Source organism: Rousettus aegyptiacus, unplaced genomic scaffold (genome assembly GCF_014176215.1).
Source record: "Rousettus aegyptiacus isolate mRouAeg1 unplaced genomic scaffold, mRouAeg1.p scaffold_m13_p_8, whole genome shotgun sequence".
NCBI lineage: Eukaryota > Metazoa > Chordata > Mammalia > Chiroptera > Pteropodidae > Rousettus > Rousettus aegyptiacus.
Window position 1 is genome coordinate 30,808,285 of NW_023416311.1, and position 19,606 is coordinate 30,827,890.

The following is a 19,606-nucleotide window of genomic DNA, read 5'->3' on the forward strand; positions in this document are numbered from 1 at the left end:
CTTACCTTAGGGCTCTGGGGAGAACCTGCTTCTAAACTCAACTTAGGTTGGCTGTTGAACCCGGTTCCTTGTGATTGTACAACTTAGCTCCCCGTTTCCTTGTTGGCTGCCAGAGTTGTAGCATCAGACTCCCCTCCACCTTCAAAATGAGTAGGGAAGAGCTTACCTCGTGTGGAATCCCTCTGACACTGAATTTCTTTCACCAGGAAGAGCCCAGTCTCTTTTAGAGCTGACTTGATTAGCTCGGGACCACACAGGCAATCTCCCCATCTTAAGGCGAACTAATTTGAGACTTCAATCACCTGAGCAAAACCCGCTACTGCTATACTGAGATTAGTTTTGCCTACCTCACTGGGAAAAGCTGTGAGCACACCTGAGTGGGAACCTTGGGGGCCATTTCTGTTGTTTCCTACAGCAGGCACATCGAGATTATGACCTCTCCAACAGGAATTAACAGATAATTTTATTTGACCACCGTTTCAGATTTTAATCTTTTAAAAATAAACTTTTTTGATATCTGCTGTTCAGGCTTAAAAGCAATGTGGAAGAATTCTAAAAGCCAACTGTAATTATGTAAAAAATCCGTTTCAATCATATCTAAGTAATTGATATATCTCATTATGGTAGCCTAGTGATTTTTAAATTCTTTTTAATCAAGGGTTAAACAGTGACAGTAATGCTCCATGAAGGGTTAGTGAGGCATTTGTGATGTGGAGATACTGATATGCTGTTATTCGACAATGATAATTTTCATATAATCAGTCATTTCCCCCAACTAGAAAATCATTTGGAAGGAAGGTGGATTGAAGATTGTGGCACAGGGAAAGCTATCAGCACTGGGAGTATCCCATTTGCTTCGCTTATGTAAAACCCTGTACTGTCTTATAGATTGTAAAATGTATCCTTTCTTTTTATTCATCCCTTCTTTCTTCTGCTGATCTTTAGCATTATCAGCTAACGTAAGGAAGTACAGGCTGATGTGTTAAGTAACCTGGTTCTCATCCCACAGTGCCTTTAATCGCCCGTGCATTTTCAGAAATGGCATTTACCTCTGGGCCTCACCAGCCGCCTTTATAAAATAAAACCACCTTAGAATTTTACACCTGAAATGGACCTTCGAGATCATGATTTTCAAAGTTCCCCCTAGCTTTAAAGTCATATTTACCCAAATATCAACTTTTTAAAAGAACAAATATCTCACCTAGTGAGAGAAATGTGATATTTGAATGGATACAACAGGGTATTTGGTTTCCTGGTTGGAATAAATGATCGCTTTAATGACTTTTAATTCTAGACTGTTTCTGCAGATGTTTTAGCATTTCATTTAATGAAGCATCTTGATCCTGCTCCAAACCCCCTTGAGATTCAATAGCTTACGTTCTCATGTTCTCTACATCAGTTAAATTGTATCCTACGGAATTATACGTATGCAAATTAAAAGCCTAATATATTAAAATAAATTCAGTTTTCCTATAATAAGGTCTTGTCACCCTGCTTTGCATAATATGCAAACAGAAGTGAGAAGGCAAAAATCACAATTATGTGGGTCTGAACTTTAATGTTGAACTGACATTCCTGAACCTTTGACATAATTTAATTCAACTCACATTTATGGAGAAGTTATGATATACCACATTTTGTACCAAGAGCCTAAGTTTCCTAGGGGCATCTTTTTTATCAACGCATAGCACAATGTTAGTAGGTCCTCAAAATATGTTTTCAGAATAAGTATAAAAAAATGCACTGGTTCTGCTTTCAAGGAGCTTACAATCTAGTGGAGAAGATAGATGTTCGCCCACTGACTCATTTGACTTCCAACCTACAGAGCTGTAAGATGATAAATGTGTGTTGTCTTAAGCCACTAAGTTTGTGTTGACTTGTTATGGTAGCCATAGGAAACTAACTCAGGGTCACAGGCTTGGTTTCAGCTCTGAAAAGGCTTCACTGTGGTGGCATTTCATGAGAAATGAAGGGCCTGGGGCAGTGAAGGAAAACAGGTGTTGTTAGTTAAACCCTTGCTACTCAAAGTGTAGTCCTTTATGCAGCACTGGTGAAAACTGGCCTTTTGTTTATGGGAAACAAAAGGCCAGACCTACTTAACCACAGTCAGCATTTTAACTAGATCCCTAGGTGATTCGCATTTGAGAAGCACTAAATTAAATGTATTAAAAACTACTTTAAAGTGTGGAGAAATCTTTGATTCTTCTTTCTGACACACGTTTCCTGGAAAAAAATATTTAAACATACCCACGAGAAGAATGCTATGTTGCTGTAACTACTGACAAAAGCAACATTTCTATTGCTCTTAAATCATGAAGAATGTCTTTCAGTGAAATCCATTTATTCCTGCCAGCAAAGGATTTTCCTTCTTTGAAAATTCTCATGAGCTGAAAGATTATAAATGTCAAAAATTTTATACCTTTAAATAAATATTAGAATATCTGGAACAGTACTCATAGAGCCAAGTTGTGGGGGACAAAATAATTTCATTCACATAAAACATTTTCTTTAATTTAATATAAAAGACAGCAATGTTCTATATTTCATATATTTAAAAAAGTTTTAAACCCTCTAATAAGTATTTAATGAAAATAAATTTATTGAAAGGTAGCAATGACTACAAAATTAATACTACCAAATCATTATAATTGGAAGGGAGGTGGAGAAAATATCAAACAAAAATATGAATGTTTTAAAACTGCGTTTTATCCAGGCTTTATCGTTTTGTATAATCTTGTTCATATTAGAAGACATTTTCAAGATGGTTGTAAAGATGGTCATAAAGATATTCAGCTAAAGTGATACTTCAAAGATTTTAAAACAGCCCTCCAATATGGCATCACAAATCATCCCATCTGTTTACAAAATTAAAATAAGCAATGACCCAATGAGTCTCTAGGAAGAGATTCAGTTGAAAAAGAGAACACTAACAGAGAATTAGTGATTAAGAAAATTAGCGTAATCAAGAAAGATATGTAATTATTCAACATAATTTTATCTGGTTAGAGCAATGCAACTCACTCTATAAGTTGACTGCATTGTGAGGAAAACGGGTAATATGAATCAAAGTCCTGTTTTTAAAGTCTCATGTAATAATCCTATTTCAATCAACCTGTATGTAAAGTAAAAACACTGAATCCACAGTAACATAACATACATATACAAAAGTCAAACTATTATTAACACATCTTTTTCTTTACAGTGCACAATGAAGAAAACTTCACGAGTGTGCACTTTTGAAAGTTACGATCAATGTGTACAGTACAGACAAAACAGGCACCTCCATTATAGTTTTTTTAAATAAATAAAAGCACATTAAGAAACAAAGAAGGTAAGCAGCACCTGAAGCCTTTGACGTTTGTAACTAAATGCTGGTACCCAAACGGCCTAACTGGTTAAGTTTTACTAAGAGGCGCAAAAAAAGAGCCAATTTTTGACTTGACATTTTAATTCTGGTACAGACAAGAGTGTGTCTGGGCTTACAGTCCTGTCACCTGATGGTGAGTAGCATATCAGTTGTTCGAACGTTCTATACTTTAGAAAGCAGACCTGACTCTGGAGCACTCGCTTTAATTAGATTTTGAATTTCCTTGAATTTTGGATGGTCTTTGTCAGCAACCAGCTGTAAGAGAACAGCCTCGCTCGTAGTCACTATGATCCCAGTTCGAGCAAGACGCTATAGAACAAAACAAAAACAAAAAAGATAAAGACAAATTAAAAAGTAAGCATGAGAATGAACACCGTATTAAAACAGCAAAAAGCGTGCCGGGACACAGTAATTAGTCTACCCCTATTAAAAACCAAGGTCCTTAGCCATACTACCAAATTCAGTGATGGAAGTATATTTTCAAACTAGCCACACCACGAACCCATTATGATTATTCTCAATATTAGTAATATGGACTAGGAACAAGTGAAAGAAATAGGTAGCGAATATTATGACTTACATGTGCCAGGGACAGAAGGGAAATCAAGGCTAATGACTGTAAAACAATGATTCTAGTTCCCTTTTCTGTGTCTAAACATCTGACATGTAACATTGTGTGTCCTTTCACTAACGAAGAAATGATTGGTGGTAGAAGAGTCTCATGCTGGGTTTAGGAATGTGCCCCCAGAACATTCTTAAACAGAACCACCACCACTGCCACAATCGTAAACTTTTTAGAATCACTAAACCAGAGTTTAAAATTTAAGGTTGTATAAAGTTTAACTGACAGGTCAAAGTATGTCCTTGCCAAATTGCTCCAGAAATCACATAAAGAACTAAGGACAGAAATCTCAAGGAGAGGGCGGAGCGAGAGAGTGGAGGAGGGAGGAAGAGGAAAGGTGGAGAAAGCAAGACAAAGAAGAGAAAGTGGAGGAAAAGGGGAAGGGGCAGAAAGGGGGAGCAGAAAAGGGAGAGTGTGAGAAGGGAATGCTAGAACAGAGAATCACTCTCTAGATCTGTTATCTGAAACCCTAGGCAAAACAACAACAACAACAACCAAAAACAGGCCGACTGTTAGCCCAAGAAACATCCGCTGTTAAGAACCATGGAAGATCAGGTGGTTAGAAAAATTCCTAGACAAGTCAGAGGAAAAGACCAAGATCAGTCTCTCATCACAAAGGAGTCACCTGAATAGCCAGGAGATCCCTGTGGAATAAAAGTAAATCCTCCTTCAGATGGTTGTAGACCCACAGGCCTGACCTTCCCACTAGCAGACCTTCTACCCCCAAGGACACAGAAGGGAGTATAAGCCACAGCCTACTTATCAGAAAGCAAGCCTTAAACTCAACCAGTACAGAAGAGTATGCAGAGCAGCTGACCAGAACTCTCAAGATATGAACAAACAGCAGGGGAAAACGTAGGAAAGAAGACAAAAGCAAGGCTGCATGTGCCCCTCATGTTAGGACAAATACCAGAAGGTGAGTCAGTTATCTCTGAGTTTTTTAAAGACTTCTGGAAATGAATTCCCTCTTCCTTGCCTTTCAGTAAGCTCCCCACTATCATATCAAAACCCTCAGAAATCTCAAAGGACTGTGTACTTACTTCAGACAGAGGGCAGGGACTAAATTTAAGACTAGTTGTAGCTCCAATGTGTTAACATCCTGTCATTCAAACCCAGCTATCACCCTTACTGGCTGGCTATCCTGCCTTGCCTTCCTTACTGCTCACTGTTGAATCAATAGACTTTTACTATTTGGCCTGAATCTGAATCATACTTTCAATGTCAGTGAAAGTGCTTTATATACTCCAAATGCCAACCTAAGTCAGTTGTCACTAATCTTTCTAGTTCTTTAGTGAGGAAGGAAAGACTGAAAGCTGTTCCCAGGTCTGAGGAAGAAATCTGATGACCCGGAAAGAAGCCAGATTTCCCTAGAGCTCTGCTGACCCAAGCATGGTCCACTCTAGGCCAAGCCCTGAGTAACGCTGATAGTCAGGTCACGATGGTGGGGTAGGCTGGGACACTTCAGGCATGGAAATACATTTTAGTAAGCTGAAACTGACACAGTATTACTTAGCTTCAAGACTGAGAAATGGCCAATACTGACTAGAAATTAAAAATAATCAAGCCAAGAACCTGTGTTATGGGAAGGCGGGGCTCACCAAAAGCAAAGCTTTTAGATCAGGCTCACAGATCTTCCCATGGTGCCTGCTCGGCCCCAACCCAAACAGGTGCCTGAGCGCGGTGAGAGCAGCAGCTTTTCCAGACACTGGCGGGTTCCTGCCCACCACCCTGAGCTAGGAGGATGCCGACAATACTGGTCCTACACTCACTTTCCTTTCTGGCTTGAAAAGGGGCAATTAAATCTCCAGCTGTTCAACACAGTACATGACTAACAGGTTTCCAAAGTTCTTCCCTTGCACTTGCAACACCAGCCCAAGTAGGCCAAAGGAAAGATGACTTTGACCCACAGAGAGAAAAATGCAAGAGCACAAAGCCATGAGAACCTCAGAGAGCGCAGGAGGAAAAAAAAGACAAACTCATTAAGTTTCTAAACACTAACAACTCCCTAGAAGTACAAGGATATCAAGTTCAAGTGAGGGTTTTGTTCTATTTTATCCTGCATTTATATTATTGTTGGTTGAAAGCAACAATGCCTGACAGAGCAGGTGCTCAAAAACTTCTGTTGAATAACACACACACCACAGATCCTGGCACAAAAGTCTCAGTAATGGTAACTATAAACCTTACTGTTACAATAATCCTAAAAGGCAATATGGATGGTCTCAGTAATTATCTTTAGTAGTTGTGTTCTAAAGGAACAGAGAAGGGGAACTGGTGAGGTTGCCATTTAACTTGCACAGTTATATATATATATATATATATATATATATATAAAACTTAGTATTTCTCCCAATAAACAGGGGTAAACTAAAATAACCTTTACATCAAATCCAGACTAAGGAAAAAAAATCTGAAATGTGGCCCATCTCCTCCATCACCACCTGCCCTGATTTCACCCTCAGCACTTTAACCCAAGGCAGTGCTGTTTGCTCCAGGCCCTTCCAAAGCCACCCACCTCAGACCATATTCTTTTTTTCCTTAGCCCTTCTCAGGACTGGTCCCTTCTGGGTCATCGAAGCTAACATACGCTTATACATTTCTCATAAAACTAACCTCATGAACACAACAACAAATAACAATAATAATAAAAATAAAAGCAGGAGCTAACTCTTGAATGCTTACCATCTCAGGCACTGTACTAAGTGCTATCAATACATTATCTCATTCGATCCTCACAAAAATCCTCCCACGTAGTGGCTATTATCATTTTTATTTCACCAATGAGTAATCTGAGGCACAGATATTAGATAACTTGTCCAAGAGCACAGATTTACAAAATGCCAGAACCTGCATTCAAACCCATATTGTTCCTCCACTGTTTGAACTGATTCACTGAAATTCAGACTACCTCTCAAAGAACAAGTTTCCGATAGTAAACAGCTATGTTTTTATTGATTCTTATGAGAAGGCAGAATTGCCAACAATCAAAATCTTCTGTGATAAATGCCATAATAAAGACATGTCTAAAAAACTTAGGACTGTAGGACAAAAGTCCTTGAAACGTCTTTACAAGCAAGGAGGAATTTTGCTTTTTTTTGGTATGTTTTTAGTTTTTGCTTCCTTAAAAACACTCCAAGTTTGGGATTTCAGCATTACCAGAAAGATAAATTATCCACAGAGGAAAAGAGCTGCTTGCTGAATTGGCGAGGATCTGACAGTGGAAGTGTTTAAGCTCAGATTACTAAGGCAATTTGAAAAGTAGAAGTTGATTAACTCGTGGCTGTAAAAACAGCTTAAAGGTCTTTGCTGAGATGGGAAAAAGCAATACTTGATACCTAACTACTAGAGAACCCAAGAGGCTAAATGGGCTTAAAAATAGTTAAACAGAATGAATAAAGCTACTTCCACCTGTAATCCCAAATAAGGACTCACTGCTTCAGGACTAAAATAAAGAAGGGATGACCAATCGGGGCCTTAAACCAACTGCTGCTGCATCTTCCCACCTGCTTCTGCGCCGGCCCTCCCTGCTGGCTTTACTCTTCTTTCCCTTCTCTGACTTTCTCATTTGCCCCACTTCACCACCCTAGAGAACACGTTAGGCTAAAAAGATGTCTTGGAAATCCTACAGAGAAAGTGGTTCATAGGCCAGCTGGTGCATGGAACACTGGAGGGTCTAAAAAAAAATCTGGTATTTCCCATTCTCAATAAAAATAACCAGTTAAAGAACTCACCAACTCAATCTACATGTATACCACTCTAAAATTATTAGAGAATTAGAATTAAACATGAAGGGGGGGGGGTGGAGACACAGAGAGAAAGAACCATGCTATGGAGTGAACGTTTCAAAGGATCATGTGGTAGTTTGCTTTTTGAGTCTTGAAATAGGATGTGCTTAAGTAAGGCCACTGCTATGCAACGTTGACAAAAAATCACTGACTCCCTGACTCTATGGTACATCTGGGCACTCCAGTGCAGAGATCCATGAAACACTGTATGAGAGTGGTGTCTACAGTCCATGACACACCTCCTATTCTCAGAAATTCAGGTCTGGGGAAACCTAATATGAGGTTGAAACAGGCCTACTACCCTCTAGGTCTGGAGAGATCTTGGCTGAGTTAAACCTAGGTGAACTGCTTTAATATGCAAATCTCTAAATGGTTCAGATTAAGCTTATTGGAATACCTCTTAGTTCACACATAAAGCCACAGAAAACTTATGATAAAATATATAAGGAGCTTTTGGTGTTACTAGTAATCTAGATCAAAGGAGACAGAAGATATAAAATAGGACATGGTGGTGAGACCTCAAAGGTCAGCTAACATAAGCCCAGACTCTGGAAATCAGTGAATCTGATACTGTTCGCCCAAGCTCAAATTTAAGAAGTAAATCTTTCATTGCTGTTAAATATTCAATGCTCTTCAAATTTATTTGGAAAACCTGATAAATTATTTATTTTAAAGCAGGACAATTACCTCAAGAGCGAACATCCTGTCCATCATGCTTCTTGATGAGGTGGCATCTGCAACAATATGAACCTCAATACCTCGGCCAACTAGTTCCAGAGCTGTTTGTTGGATGCACACATGAGTCTAGCAGGAAAGTAAAAAATCACGTGTAATAACGCGGTAAACTAAAAGAATTTTACAAATGTGGAACTACGTGATAAAGCAGAAAGAGCACTACAGGGCTAATGACCTTGTCCTATGTGCAGTTTTGCCTCTAATTCACTATGTGATCTTGGCATAAAAACCATCTCTGGCTTTGGTTTCCTCTTTGTAAAGTGAGGAACTGGGTTACACCAACATTCCGTACACTAGGAACCTTGACCATATTCCTAGAGCTCTGTAAGAACTTTCTAAAAGATCTTCCTCTTTGTCACCTGGATGACCTTTATACAGCTGACTACTACCACTCGGTTTTGACGTCACTCACAGTGGGGGTTATTTCTGAATGAGTCTGCAGTACTGCAGGTTGAGAAAGTAGTGAGAAAACTGAGTTGTTATAATACCCAGTATACATCACCAACACATGTATTATACAGGTTCTATCTTTATAAGTGTTAACTGGTAACAAATCATTAGCTGAAAAAAAGAGTAAAAACATGCTTCAAAAACAACTGGATTATACGACCAAGCCAAAGATTTCTGCCATAATGCCAACATTATATTTACATGACAAGAGGGCTTTGGAGAATTACCAACTGACACCTCATTAAAATTAGCACTGCAGGACTGCTCAAAGATGATTTTCTTCAAGCATGAGGTCCAATAATAGTAAACAAGCAAAAAAGAAGTTCAGAAGTCAGCATTTGGCAAGACATGTTTATACATACAGGCTTCCTCTAAATTGTCACTGAAGTCAAAATAGAGATATTTAACATACATCTAAACCTGAGACTGTAACTTTCTACTATTAAAGCCTACTACTATAAAACCTACTATTGAAACATTATAAGTATATTAAATTAATATTATTATTTGGATTTCATTGTTTTTAGTTTATTTCATAATTTTTAAATTTCAGTTCAATTGTTGCTTACAAGCTGTAAACAAATACTTATATTCTGTTTGTACATGTCCAAAAAAACAATTCAAACAAAAAATCATTTAAATCAGTATTAGGAATCCATGAGCATTTTTTTTTCCCTTTAAAAAGATATGTATATGATTCAAATGTGAAGGACAACTCCATGACTTCTAAGGTTTTCCTAGAGCAAAAATATGACCAAGGCGAAATCCTACAACATATAAATAAAAATAATGCCTTTGGTGAAAATGTGTTCCAGAAGTAGTGGTTAAAAGTACAGGACCAAGAATTCACCAACCTAGATTTAAAACCAGCTCTATCCCTCAGCTATCTGTATAACCTTGGGTAAGTTATACAGCTTCTGTATTTTAGGTTCCTCATCTATAATACGGGAAGACCAAGAAAACAGCTCAGAGGTTTGCTATGAGTGTCGTGAATTAATATATACAAAGTGTTTCGATCAGTAAAATGTACAGTCAATGCTTAATAAATGGTGGCTATTTTTCATCACGATTACCACCTACACAGTATCCTATATACAAAAATGCATTCTGGAATCAATCAAGTTTTCTACAAATGATATTATGCCCAAAACGTAACAAAAGGTACTTACTTCTACTCCAAATAACACAACGCTCCTCACTCCAGGAATCTCTGCTAATGCCGCTTCTACTTCCGGAATCACCATTGAAAACTTGGTCTTCGGAAGTACCAGTTTTACACCTGTTAAATCGATTTCTTGAACAGTGCTTCCGAGACCTTTAGGGTACTGTTCTGTTACAATAACCGGAATTCCTAAAATCCGGGCCCCTTGTAACTGAAAAACAAAACAAAATCCACAACGACTATTAACAATACACATATGTGTGTACACATAAATGTCTATCACGCTTCAGTAAATTAGAAAAAATTAACAAGCATACCAATCTCTGTCCAACACTAATAATATCCCCAAAATACTTGATGGCTGGTCTGAACCTTTCCTGCATATCACAGCAGAAAAACACAGTGCTTGAAGGCGTAAGATTTCCCAGGGTAGTGAGCTGAGGAAAAAAGAAAAAAGAATGACTTAGCACTGATTATACAACGAAATTTATTTTCAGTGGAGGTCACTAAAAGAAGAAAAATGTTCCTACTCTTTTACCTTTTAAGTCGATTTCTACAACTATCCTCCAAAAGAAATGATCTGAATTACAAAAAAAGTTATCCAAGAAGATGGTCATTAACTTGCTTTTAATAGTGAAAATTAGCAGTAAACCCAGGACCAACGATATAGATATAATTTTACAAATTTTAATACATTAACATGTCAAAACATTTTTAGCCACTATACATATGTTTTCAAAGAATCTGTGCCATCTAAAAAGAAATGCTCATAATCTAATGTTAATTTTAAAAATGGAGCACAGTTTAACAGTACGTCAATAATGTAAAATATGAATAAAAAACAGAAGCTAATATATGAAAACAACAACAAATGGTTATATAATTAAGGGCATTGGAAATATTTTTTTCTTTATACTTTTCCTATAGTTTTCACATGCTATTTACAAACATTTTCCAAATGCTATTTAAAAAATATGTATTACTTTTATAATCAGAAAAAAGGTTACAACAGTAAAAAACTTAAATATGATGGTGGCATTGCTTACATGTATAGAGTAAAAATTAAAATAACCTGTAGTGAGACCATGGAACATAAAACTAAAAAGGCAGATGGAGACAAATCCAGAATTACTGCTATTGCTAAGACAGAAACATTAAGATGCTATTCTCAAGACTAACTTCATAGAGTTCACGAAAATGCAATGACATGATGCCAAGCACATCACCACTGTTAAACAGACAGACATAAATTTGACATCTGCATTTTTAAACATGCTTATCACAACCAGGAAAGTCAATGAATTAAGATGAAAACTGGGTATCTGATTACCAAGCATTATGTTACTTGCTGTAGTTGGTCTACTCTAACAACTTGGGCCCCGTATGGATCTACCGAAGAGTGAAAATCACTGTCGAATATAAGAATTTAATCTCACTGGAATCTTAAAAAGTCCATGGTGCTTTTCCTTCTACCCTCTCAACACCTGAAAACCAACAAGCATGCAAAATAAAACTCCTGGGCAGTTGCATCAGTGTGCTGGAAGGCCACGCATTAACACGTACTTATAGCTTATATTTGCTTAGATCTCCAGCTCTCCGATCTTATCTTAGACACACTAACTCTGTATACTTCCTGACAAGTCTGGTTATCTGGATTCTAAATTCACAAAAAGTTATAAACAGCAGATGAGAAAAAAACTGCTGGAGACAATCTGATAGCAGCAAGAAATGATAGCTGACAGAGGACGATTCAAAGTACAATAAAAACAGATCAAAACTCACCTCGTTCTACAATCTAGACCTTTAGTGAGGGAGTAACAAGTTGTACATAACATAAATTAAGACAACACCGTTTTAAGCACACTCATGAAGAAAATGTTAAATTATATAATATTTCAGAACTACAAGATAAAATGGTTAAAATATCCAAAATATTTTGGATATTTGAAGAAATAAAACCTTACCTACCCAGAAATCCTAAACATTCAGAGTGTGGACTGCTGGACCTCCTGTTACCTGGTGTTGCTCTGTACCTCATCTCAGCAGTGAGGTGTCCTTTTCTCGGCAGGGGACCACATCAGATACACGTCATATCAGATACCACCCTGCAAAACTTTTCTAGTCTAGGAATGCATCACCTATAAACCTTTAGTAAATAAAGAAAGAAACCAGAGATAGGGTAGAAAGGCACATTTTTATACAGAGATGACTGGTTATAATTTAGTGGATCGAAAATGCCTAGATATTCTCCTCTCAAGGAGTTGGAGTTTAACTCCCAACATCCCCTTGAAGTGGCCTGCACTTTTTAATTTGCTTCCTCAGTGTACAGAGGAGCAGAGTAACTTTACAGTCGAAAAACATGGCAAACACTGCCTCAGCCAGATTAAGGTAATCAGCGATGTCATGCTGATAATATGCAGCCTTGGTATAATGTAATGAGAATGACCTTCACGATCTTCCTCTCAAAATCTGAGAATTCCAGTCTACACAAGAGAAAAAAAATCAAATAAACCAAAATTGAGGTACATCCTACTAAAGTATCTGGCCACTACTTCTCAAAACCGTCATGATCATCAAAAACAATGAAAGTCTGAGAAACTGTCATACCCCAGAGGAGCCTAAGGAGACATGAGAACTAAACATAATTAGTACTCTGGATTATATCCTGAAACAGAAAAAGATAATTAAGGAACAGCTTAGTAAAATTTGAATGAAGTGTAGAGCTCAGTTAATAGTAATGTACTAATATTGGTTCTGTAGTTCTAACAAATATGTCACAGTAATGTAAGATGTTAATTAGAGGGGAAGCTAGATACAGGTACAGAGAAACTTTTTGTGCTTTTTTTGCTGTAAACATTATTCTAAAATAAAAAAGTTTATTTAAAAAAATGGTCTCCCTATGCTGTGGTAGTTTGGGGAAAAAGATGCTACTTTATGAATAACCTCCATACTTATAAGCCAAAAGAGGCTCTGAGGCTACAAAAAACAAAACTCACCTCCCCCTGCCCCCCGCCCCCCCAAAAAACTCTGAAAAACTCTAACTTCAAGTCCAACTAACACTGCCACCCCCCTCCAAATCAAAATGAATTCCAAAATCTGCTGTTAAATAACACACTGACTGACTCTATAATTCTTACTTTCATTCATGAATTTTTCTTAAAACGAAATCTTATGGATACCTAAAAATGCTACTCACAAACATTTACATATTGCAACTGTAAGATGGCAAATTAAAAGTGGACTTGACCAAGTGCTATTACAATGTAGTAATTACAGATCAATGCTTATTCAAGAAGCACAAATAAATCACATGGAAAACTATGTGTGTATACATACTCATCTTCACATAGCTGGCTCTATACATACCCCTACAAATACACATACATAATATATATTTCAATTTTAAAATATGAAAAGTTGATCACAGTTATTGGCTTCCTCAAACAAAAGTTTAAGGGATCAATTTCTAGTACAAAATTTTTGTCCATTTTAATTGTCATAGCTAGGATTCAACCTTAGATTTCATATTCAAAAGACTTTCATCCCCAAGAACCATTATTACCAATATCATGACAGTATTTACCCTTCTTTACTACCACAGATGCTCTGGCCACTTTCTAGTGATGGCTGGTACACCTGCAAGGAATTGGCCCCTCTCTTGCTCAGTCCCACTGGTTACTCAGGACAGACACATACAAGGTGGCTGGCCTTGCTTAACGATACAGTGGGCACCTGTTCTGTTCTCGCCATAAGAGTGATACGTGATGAATGTTATATGTTGAATTGTGTCCCCCAAATTTCCTATTTTGAATCCTTAACCCCTAGTACCTCAGAAAGTGACTTTATTTGGAAACAGAATCACTTAAAGTATAATTAGTTAAGATGAGATTATACTGGGGTAGGGTAGGTGCCTAGTCCAACATGACTGGCACCTTATAAAAGGAGGGAATTCGGACAGAGAGGACTTGTGAACATGAAGACAAGAACAGTATGATGCGTCTATAAGTCAAGCAATGTCTGAGATTACCAGTAAATCACCAAAAGCCAGGAGGGAGGCATGGACAGATTCTCCCTAATAGCCTTCCAAAGGAATCAACCCTGATGTCTAGCCTACAGAACTGCAAGAAAATAAATTTCTGTTGTATAAGCCACCAAGTTTGTGGTTCTTAGTGACAGCAGGCCCCTAGTGAACTACTCAATGAGTACAATGTTTATCTTTAGAAATAAAGTTTGGAACTGTAAATGTGATTTTTCAAAATTCTGGTAGTCTTTTACAGTCACAAAATAGGCGTGATCTGCTTGGGAGAGAGTCCAGAAGAGGACACGGAATAATTATTTCACTCAGAAGGGTTTCTAAGGAAATTTGATTACCAAAGCTATAGTTAAGACCTCACTTCAATACTGAGTCACTTAAAATAGAGGTCTGTGGGACATGACTCCCATGGGTTACAAGGCTCCCTACACAGCACGGCCTATGAATGTGAGAATCTGAGTTCGAATTTCAATTTCCCTAATTCCAATGATATGAAATCAGGCAAATCCATTACAATCTCCGAACAGCAGTTTTTTTAATCTGTAAGAAAGCAAGAAAAATAGTATCTACCTCACAGGGCTATTCCAAGGATTCGACGAGCTTCATGTAATCAATGAATAAATGCATCGTGATATCCCTCATATGGGAAACATACACTACACCCTGAAGTTCCACATGTGTTAAAAAAACTTTTTCTGTAATTAGGTTAAAAACATCATTTATTACTAAGATATTTTAATAAACACACACACTCTCTCTCTCTCTCGCTCTCTCTCTCTCGCCTAACTTGTTAAGTCTACAGAATTAAGGTGAGTCATAAAGTAGATTTCCAAATGTTACCAAAAGACTTACCATTACTTGATCTATTCCTGGCAAAAGAGGTTTTAGGTTTTTAATTTAGGCTGAAAAAGAACATTTATTTCTACCTGTTCCTCCTACATGCTCTCATGGTGAAGGCTCCATAACTAAACTAGCAAGTCCCAGGGGGAACAGATTCCTTTCCCTCTTCTTTCCAAACCCTGCCTTCTCTCCATTCCAATCATAAACTCTGGGGTCTCTTCTAATATAAAATATCCATGCCCATTTAAAATAATAACAGTAGTAATAAACTTCTGAGAAAGTGAAAGCTGGAGCTGAATATCTTCCCAATTAACTATCGCTGGAAAAGGTCAAAATAACCTTTCCAGGGAAGCCCTTATCTTCCCCCACATAAAGCTGTCAGAGCCTTCCCTCCTCCATAAAAAGCAAAATCCTCTCACAGCAACCTTTTCACAATGTCCATTTCTTCCTCTCTTCTATTTGGTCTCTGCCTTTCCTGGTGACAGGCTAGAAAACACACTGGTGGTGGTATGATATCAAATTTACATGAGATTCTGGAGATGAATATTTTTATTAGTTAAAACTTGGGAAATACCTTTCGAAAAATTAACACTTGTAAGTCATAAAAATGACCTAAGTTTCCACTGCATAATCCTCTCATTTACATTTCTTCTCATGTCTCAAAATTCCTCAGACTTCATTCTGACAAAGTAAAGACACATAAACCACACTTGAAACAGGACCTGGCTTAAGCAACCTGAGCTGCCGGCAGACACTTGGTCACTTTGACAGAATGTTTCATAAAAGACACTAAAAAGTTACTACAGCCTAGTGCTGGCAAAGGAGGTCTTAAAGAGCAGTCCCCACAGAGCCACTAACCAAACACGGGGGGCGGACACTGTGGCACAAGCAACCACTGTGTTTCATAACATCACTAGCAATGGCAATAAGAAGAAGCATGAAAGCAAACTCAGATCCCTATGTAAATGAAGAATACATTCTACAATATAGTATAGGATCCAGAACCATATAGGCTTAGGGCCTACATTTGGAAAAACCAGTCATGTTATTTAAGCAGTGCACTATATGTGGCCAAACTTGTGCTCTTTGTCCCTGCCTCTGGGAGAAGGGGCCTGCCATCCCAATAGCATAGCCTCACTAACGAGCCACCTCGAGTCTTCCGATGTGACAGGCATCTACACCAAAGAATGATGAACGGCATCAAAACAAACGATATTACAAGCTCAAGTTTGTGGCCTGTTTTTCATTCTGCTTGATATTTTCATTAAGCATAGAGAATATGAATGGTATGGTCAGCTAAAAGGGAGGATCTTTACATATTTTCCTACCTCCACCATTACCATGGAACCTTGGGCAATTCCCTGTATGTTCTGCTTTTCTGCAAAATGAAAGAGTTGGATTATTAGGTAAGGAATAAGAATTGGGTTTTATTCATGTTTGCATTCACTGTGCCAGGCACTTACAGCTGCAACACAAATGTTTGTAAAATGAATTCTATGGTCTTGTCCAACCATAAAATGTCCACATCTGAAGAATTATATAGCTGGGTTCCAAAAATATATAGTAAAGTGATCATGAAAAGAATTATCTTTCCTTTCTGAGAGCATACGCATACACGCGCATACGTATATCTTTTCATATAGCTGTAAGTAGATATCAGAATAAGTATATGGATATATGTGTGAGTGTGTGTGTGTGTGAGAGAGAGAGAGTGTGTATGTGTGTGTGTGTGTGTGTGTTTCCCTCCACATTATTTTTAAGCTAGGGAGACATCTGGCTGAAGAAGTCAAAATATTATCATTATTAAAATGATACAAAAGCAGAATTTTAAAATATTTAAAAATATATTAAGTATCATGTAACTGGTACGTAAGAATTCTTGGACTAATAAAATGACATTTTTAAAAGGATGGAACAGAGTAGTGATATTACTATAATTATTTTAAACATCAGCATAAAAAATTAACTGTTATCTCTTATACTAAGCAAAGTATTTCAAAAGCCACAAGTGACCTGAATTATAGAATGCCTTTTGAGAGGACAGATAGGACATTTCAAGTATACACGTATACATTATTAAATTGAAGAATGTTTACTTTAAAAGAGTTGTCAGACCCAGGCCCTGAATTTTTTAAAATAAAAAAATCCTATCTTGGGGGGTTAAATAAAACCTTACAGATATGTGTGTGTGCGTGGGGGTGGTGGTGGTGGTGCAAGTTTGGCACATCATATTAGATCAACAGCCCACCCTCGCTCCCGACCACTATAGGAAATCATCACAAAGGAGTCTGCATCCTCAAGACGGCCCTAGACTGCCTCAGTTAATATTTGGATTCTTGCTTTTATTAATGGATTTGCCAAAGGTGTATCCAACTTCTTAGGTATTTCAGAAGCAATAATCTAAAAAGACTGACAAAGAAGGCTGCAAAGAGGTGTCAGCCATGAAAACTTTTAGAAATTTATTTTAAAAAATTTATTTTTCAATCAGTTGACAAAGTATTAGTTTCAGGTGTACAACACAGTGATTAGACATTTACACACAACTTAAAAAGTGATCACCTCATTAAGTCTAGCACCCATCTGGCACCATATATAGTTATTACAATATTACTATGTCCCGTATGCTGTACTTTATATCCCCGTGACTATTTTTCTAACTGCCATGAAAATTCTTGAAGACATAAAAATGGGGAGTCAGAAACACCTCTGAACTACAGCTGAACAAATTCTCCATATGGACAACTGAAAAAATTCTAGGCTATCAGAGACCTTCTGCCTCCCTCTAGGCTTTCCCAGGATGGCAGTGGATTCTCAAAGCCTTTGTTCCCTGAACACAGGAACTTTATCCAGGTTAAAGTACCAGCTTTGGAAGCTTCTGGCACGGGAGCTGGGGAGATAGGAAACAAGGCCAATTCCACAGCCAACTATAGCTGGGAAAAAACCAAACCAAACCAAACCAAAAAAACCCTAGAGAAGTCTTCAGAAAACAGTACTTGAATATTAAAATGCCTCTAACTCTGAATCCCGCATTTTAGTTTAATCTTCCGAAGAAATGGCTTATCAGTTCCTCAACTAAAGAAAAAATATCGATGGTGTCGTACCTAACTAAAATATACCTTTATGTTCCTTCTTTACAAAAAAAAAAAAAAAAAAAATCCTCCAGTGAATCTTCTGAGAATACAGAGGACAGGAGACCGATCTGCGGTAGTGTTAGAGCAGGGCTTAAAAAAAAAAAATTAAAAAGCTATAAAATAATCCTCAGATATAAGAACTTTCTCAGTCGGCATGAGCAGGAAATCATTGTCTAGCTACAGCTGATATTTAAGAAGGGTATTGCAGTCCTGGAGTCAAGAGACTTCTTCAACGTAGGAGGCGCATGTGGAATCAACAGATTCAGGTGACAGGTAGGTACTAGGCAGAGGCTAAGCAAATGGTTATTTCACTTAAGGTTAGAGAAGGCTTAATGTCAAAGAACTGAAAGCCCGGGAAGAAGAGGAGGGAAGGGTCCGATTTCTGAAGTTTGTTCCTCCGCAAGTGGTGGGCGCAACTCTGGGAAACAAACCCTAAGACTACTACTCCCCACCAATCTCTTTCCCCTCATTCTGCATCACCCCCAAATAAAAAATCAGCCACTACCGCACAGCCCTCTGGTTACGCAGGAGGCTGGGACTCGCTCCTAGCACACAAAGCGGATGCGGGGAGCTGGGGACCACACACGTGGGGGCGTCTGCGCGCGCCGCCACCAGCTGGGAAGCCCACGCCCCCGCCTCGACCGCAGACAGCTGGTGACCGTCGCCTTTGGACCGGCCCATTCTCTGGGCCACCTCCAAGGCTTGCGATAGCGGCGCGGCCCTTCCGAGCTGGAGAAGCGCGGGGCACCTGAGGAGCGCAGCGGGGACAGGGGCGCGCGGTGACCCGGAGCAGCGAGTGGCAGGGCGCGCGGCCCTCCCACAGCACCCACCTGGATCTGCAGCGGCACGAGGCGCACCTTGCAGCGCTCGCTCACCGCGAAGCCCTTGGGCAAGTCCACGTACTGGCCCCACTCCTCCGCGAAGAGCTGCACCACGAATTTGCGGTGCATGTCGAGCTGGTCGCCGTACAGGCTGAGGAACTTCTGGATGAGCAGCTCGTAGCCCGCGCCGTGCGGCACGGACGAGGGCCGCGCGAAGACCGAGAAGCAGAACAGCACGGGGACCGTGCCCGACGGCGCCCCCGCGCCCACGCCGCCGCTCTGGGGGACCGCCGGGACCGCCGCCTCCGCCGCCGCCATGTTCCCCCGAGCGTCTGCCCGCACCGCCTGCCGCCGCGGCCCCGCCTCCCCTCGCCGCGCGCTCGGCAAGGCGAAGGGGCGGTTCCTGGCGGCCGCGGCCGGCGCGCCCTCCTCCTCGCCCCGTGCAGGCCTGAGCGCCGCGCAGGGCTGGGCGCTGGGGCAGCGGTGCGCACGCGAGCGCGCGAGCGCCTGCGCCCGCCGGCCGGACCGCCCCCTCCAACCGCCGCCGCTGCGCCGCTGCACCTCCGGGAGGCGTTTTGGGGCACCTCCTCCATCCCGCTCCGCCCCCGTTGGAATGAACGGGGCTTTCCCAGAGTGTAGAGTTGTACAGGGGGGGGACAC

General features: G+C 39.5%; 1 protein-coding gene across 1 annotated transcript; it reads right to left on the reverse strand.

Moving 5' to 3' along the window:
• Positions 1-2,575: 2,575 nt before the first annotated feature.
• On the reverse strand, positions 2,576-19,350 carry LOC107517870 (isochorismatase domain-containing protein 1). The gene is made up of 5 exons (XM_016159024.2): positions 18,956-19,350; positions 10,439-10,558; positions 10,129-10,332; positions 8,462-8,578; positions 2,576-3,676 (listed from the first exon to the last, which is right to left on the reverse strand). The coding sequence occupies exons 1-5, from the start codon at positions 19,262-19,264 to the stop codon at positions 3,530-3,532; spliced, it is 897 nt and encodes a 298-aa protein (XP_016014510.2). The 5' UTR covers positions 19,265-19,350; the 3' UTR covers positions 2,576-3,529.
• Positions 19,351-19,606: the final 256 nt, after the last annotated feature.

Bases quoted from the DNA above. Each gene is read 5' to 3' on its own strand.
- LOC107517870 (XM_016159024.2), bottom strand. From the start codon at position 19,264: ATGGCGGCGGCGGAGGCGGCGGTCCCGGCGGTCCCCCAGAGCGGCGGC. The intron at 10,333-10,438 runs GTATGCTTGTTA...TTTGTTTTTCAG, and splicing joins TTAGTGTTGGACAGAGATTG to TTACAAGGGGCCCGGATTTT. The intron at 8,579-10,128 runs GTAAGTACCTTT...CTTTCCTGCTAG, and splicing joins TTGTGTTATTTGGAGTAGAA to ACTCATGTGTGCATCCAACA.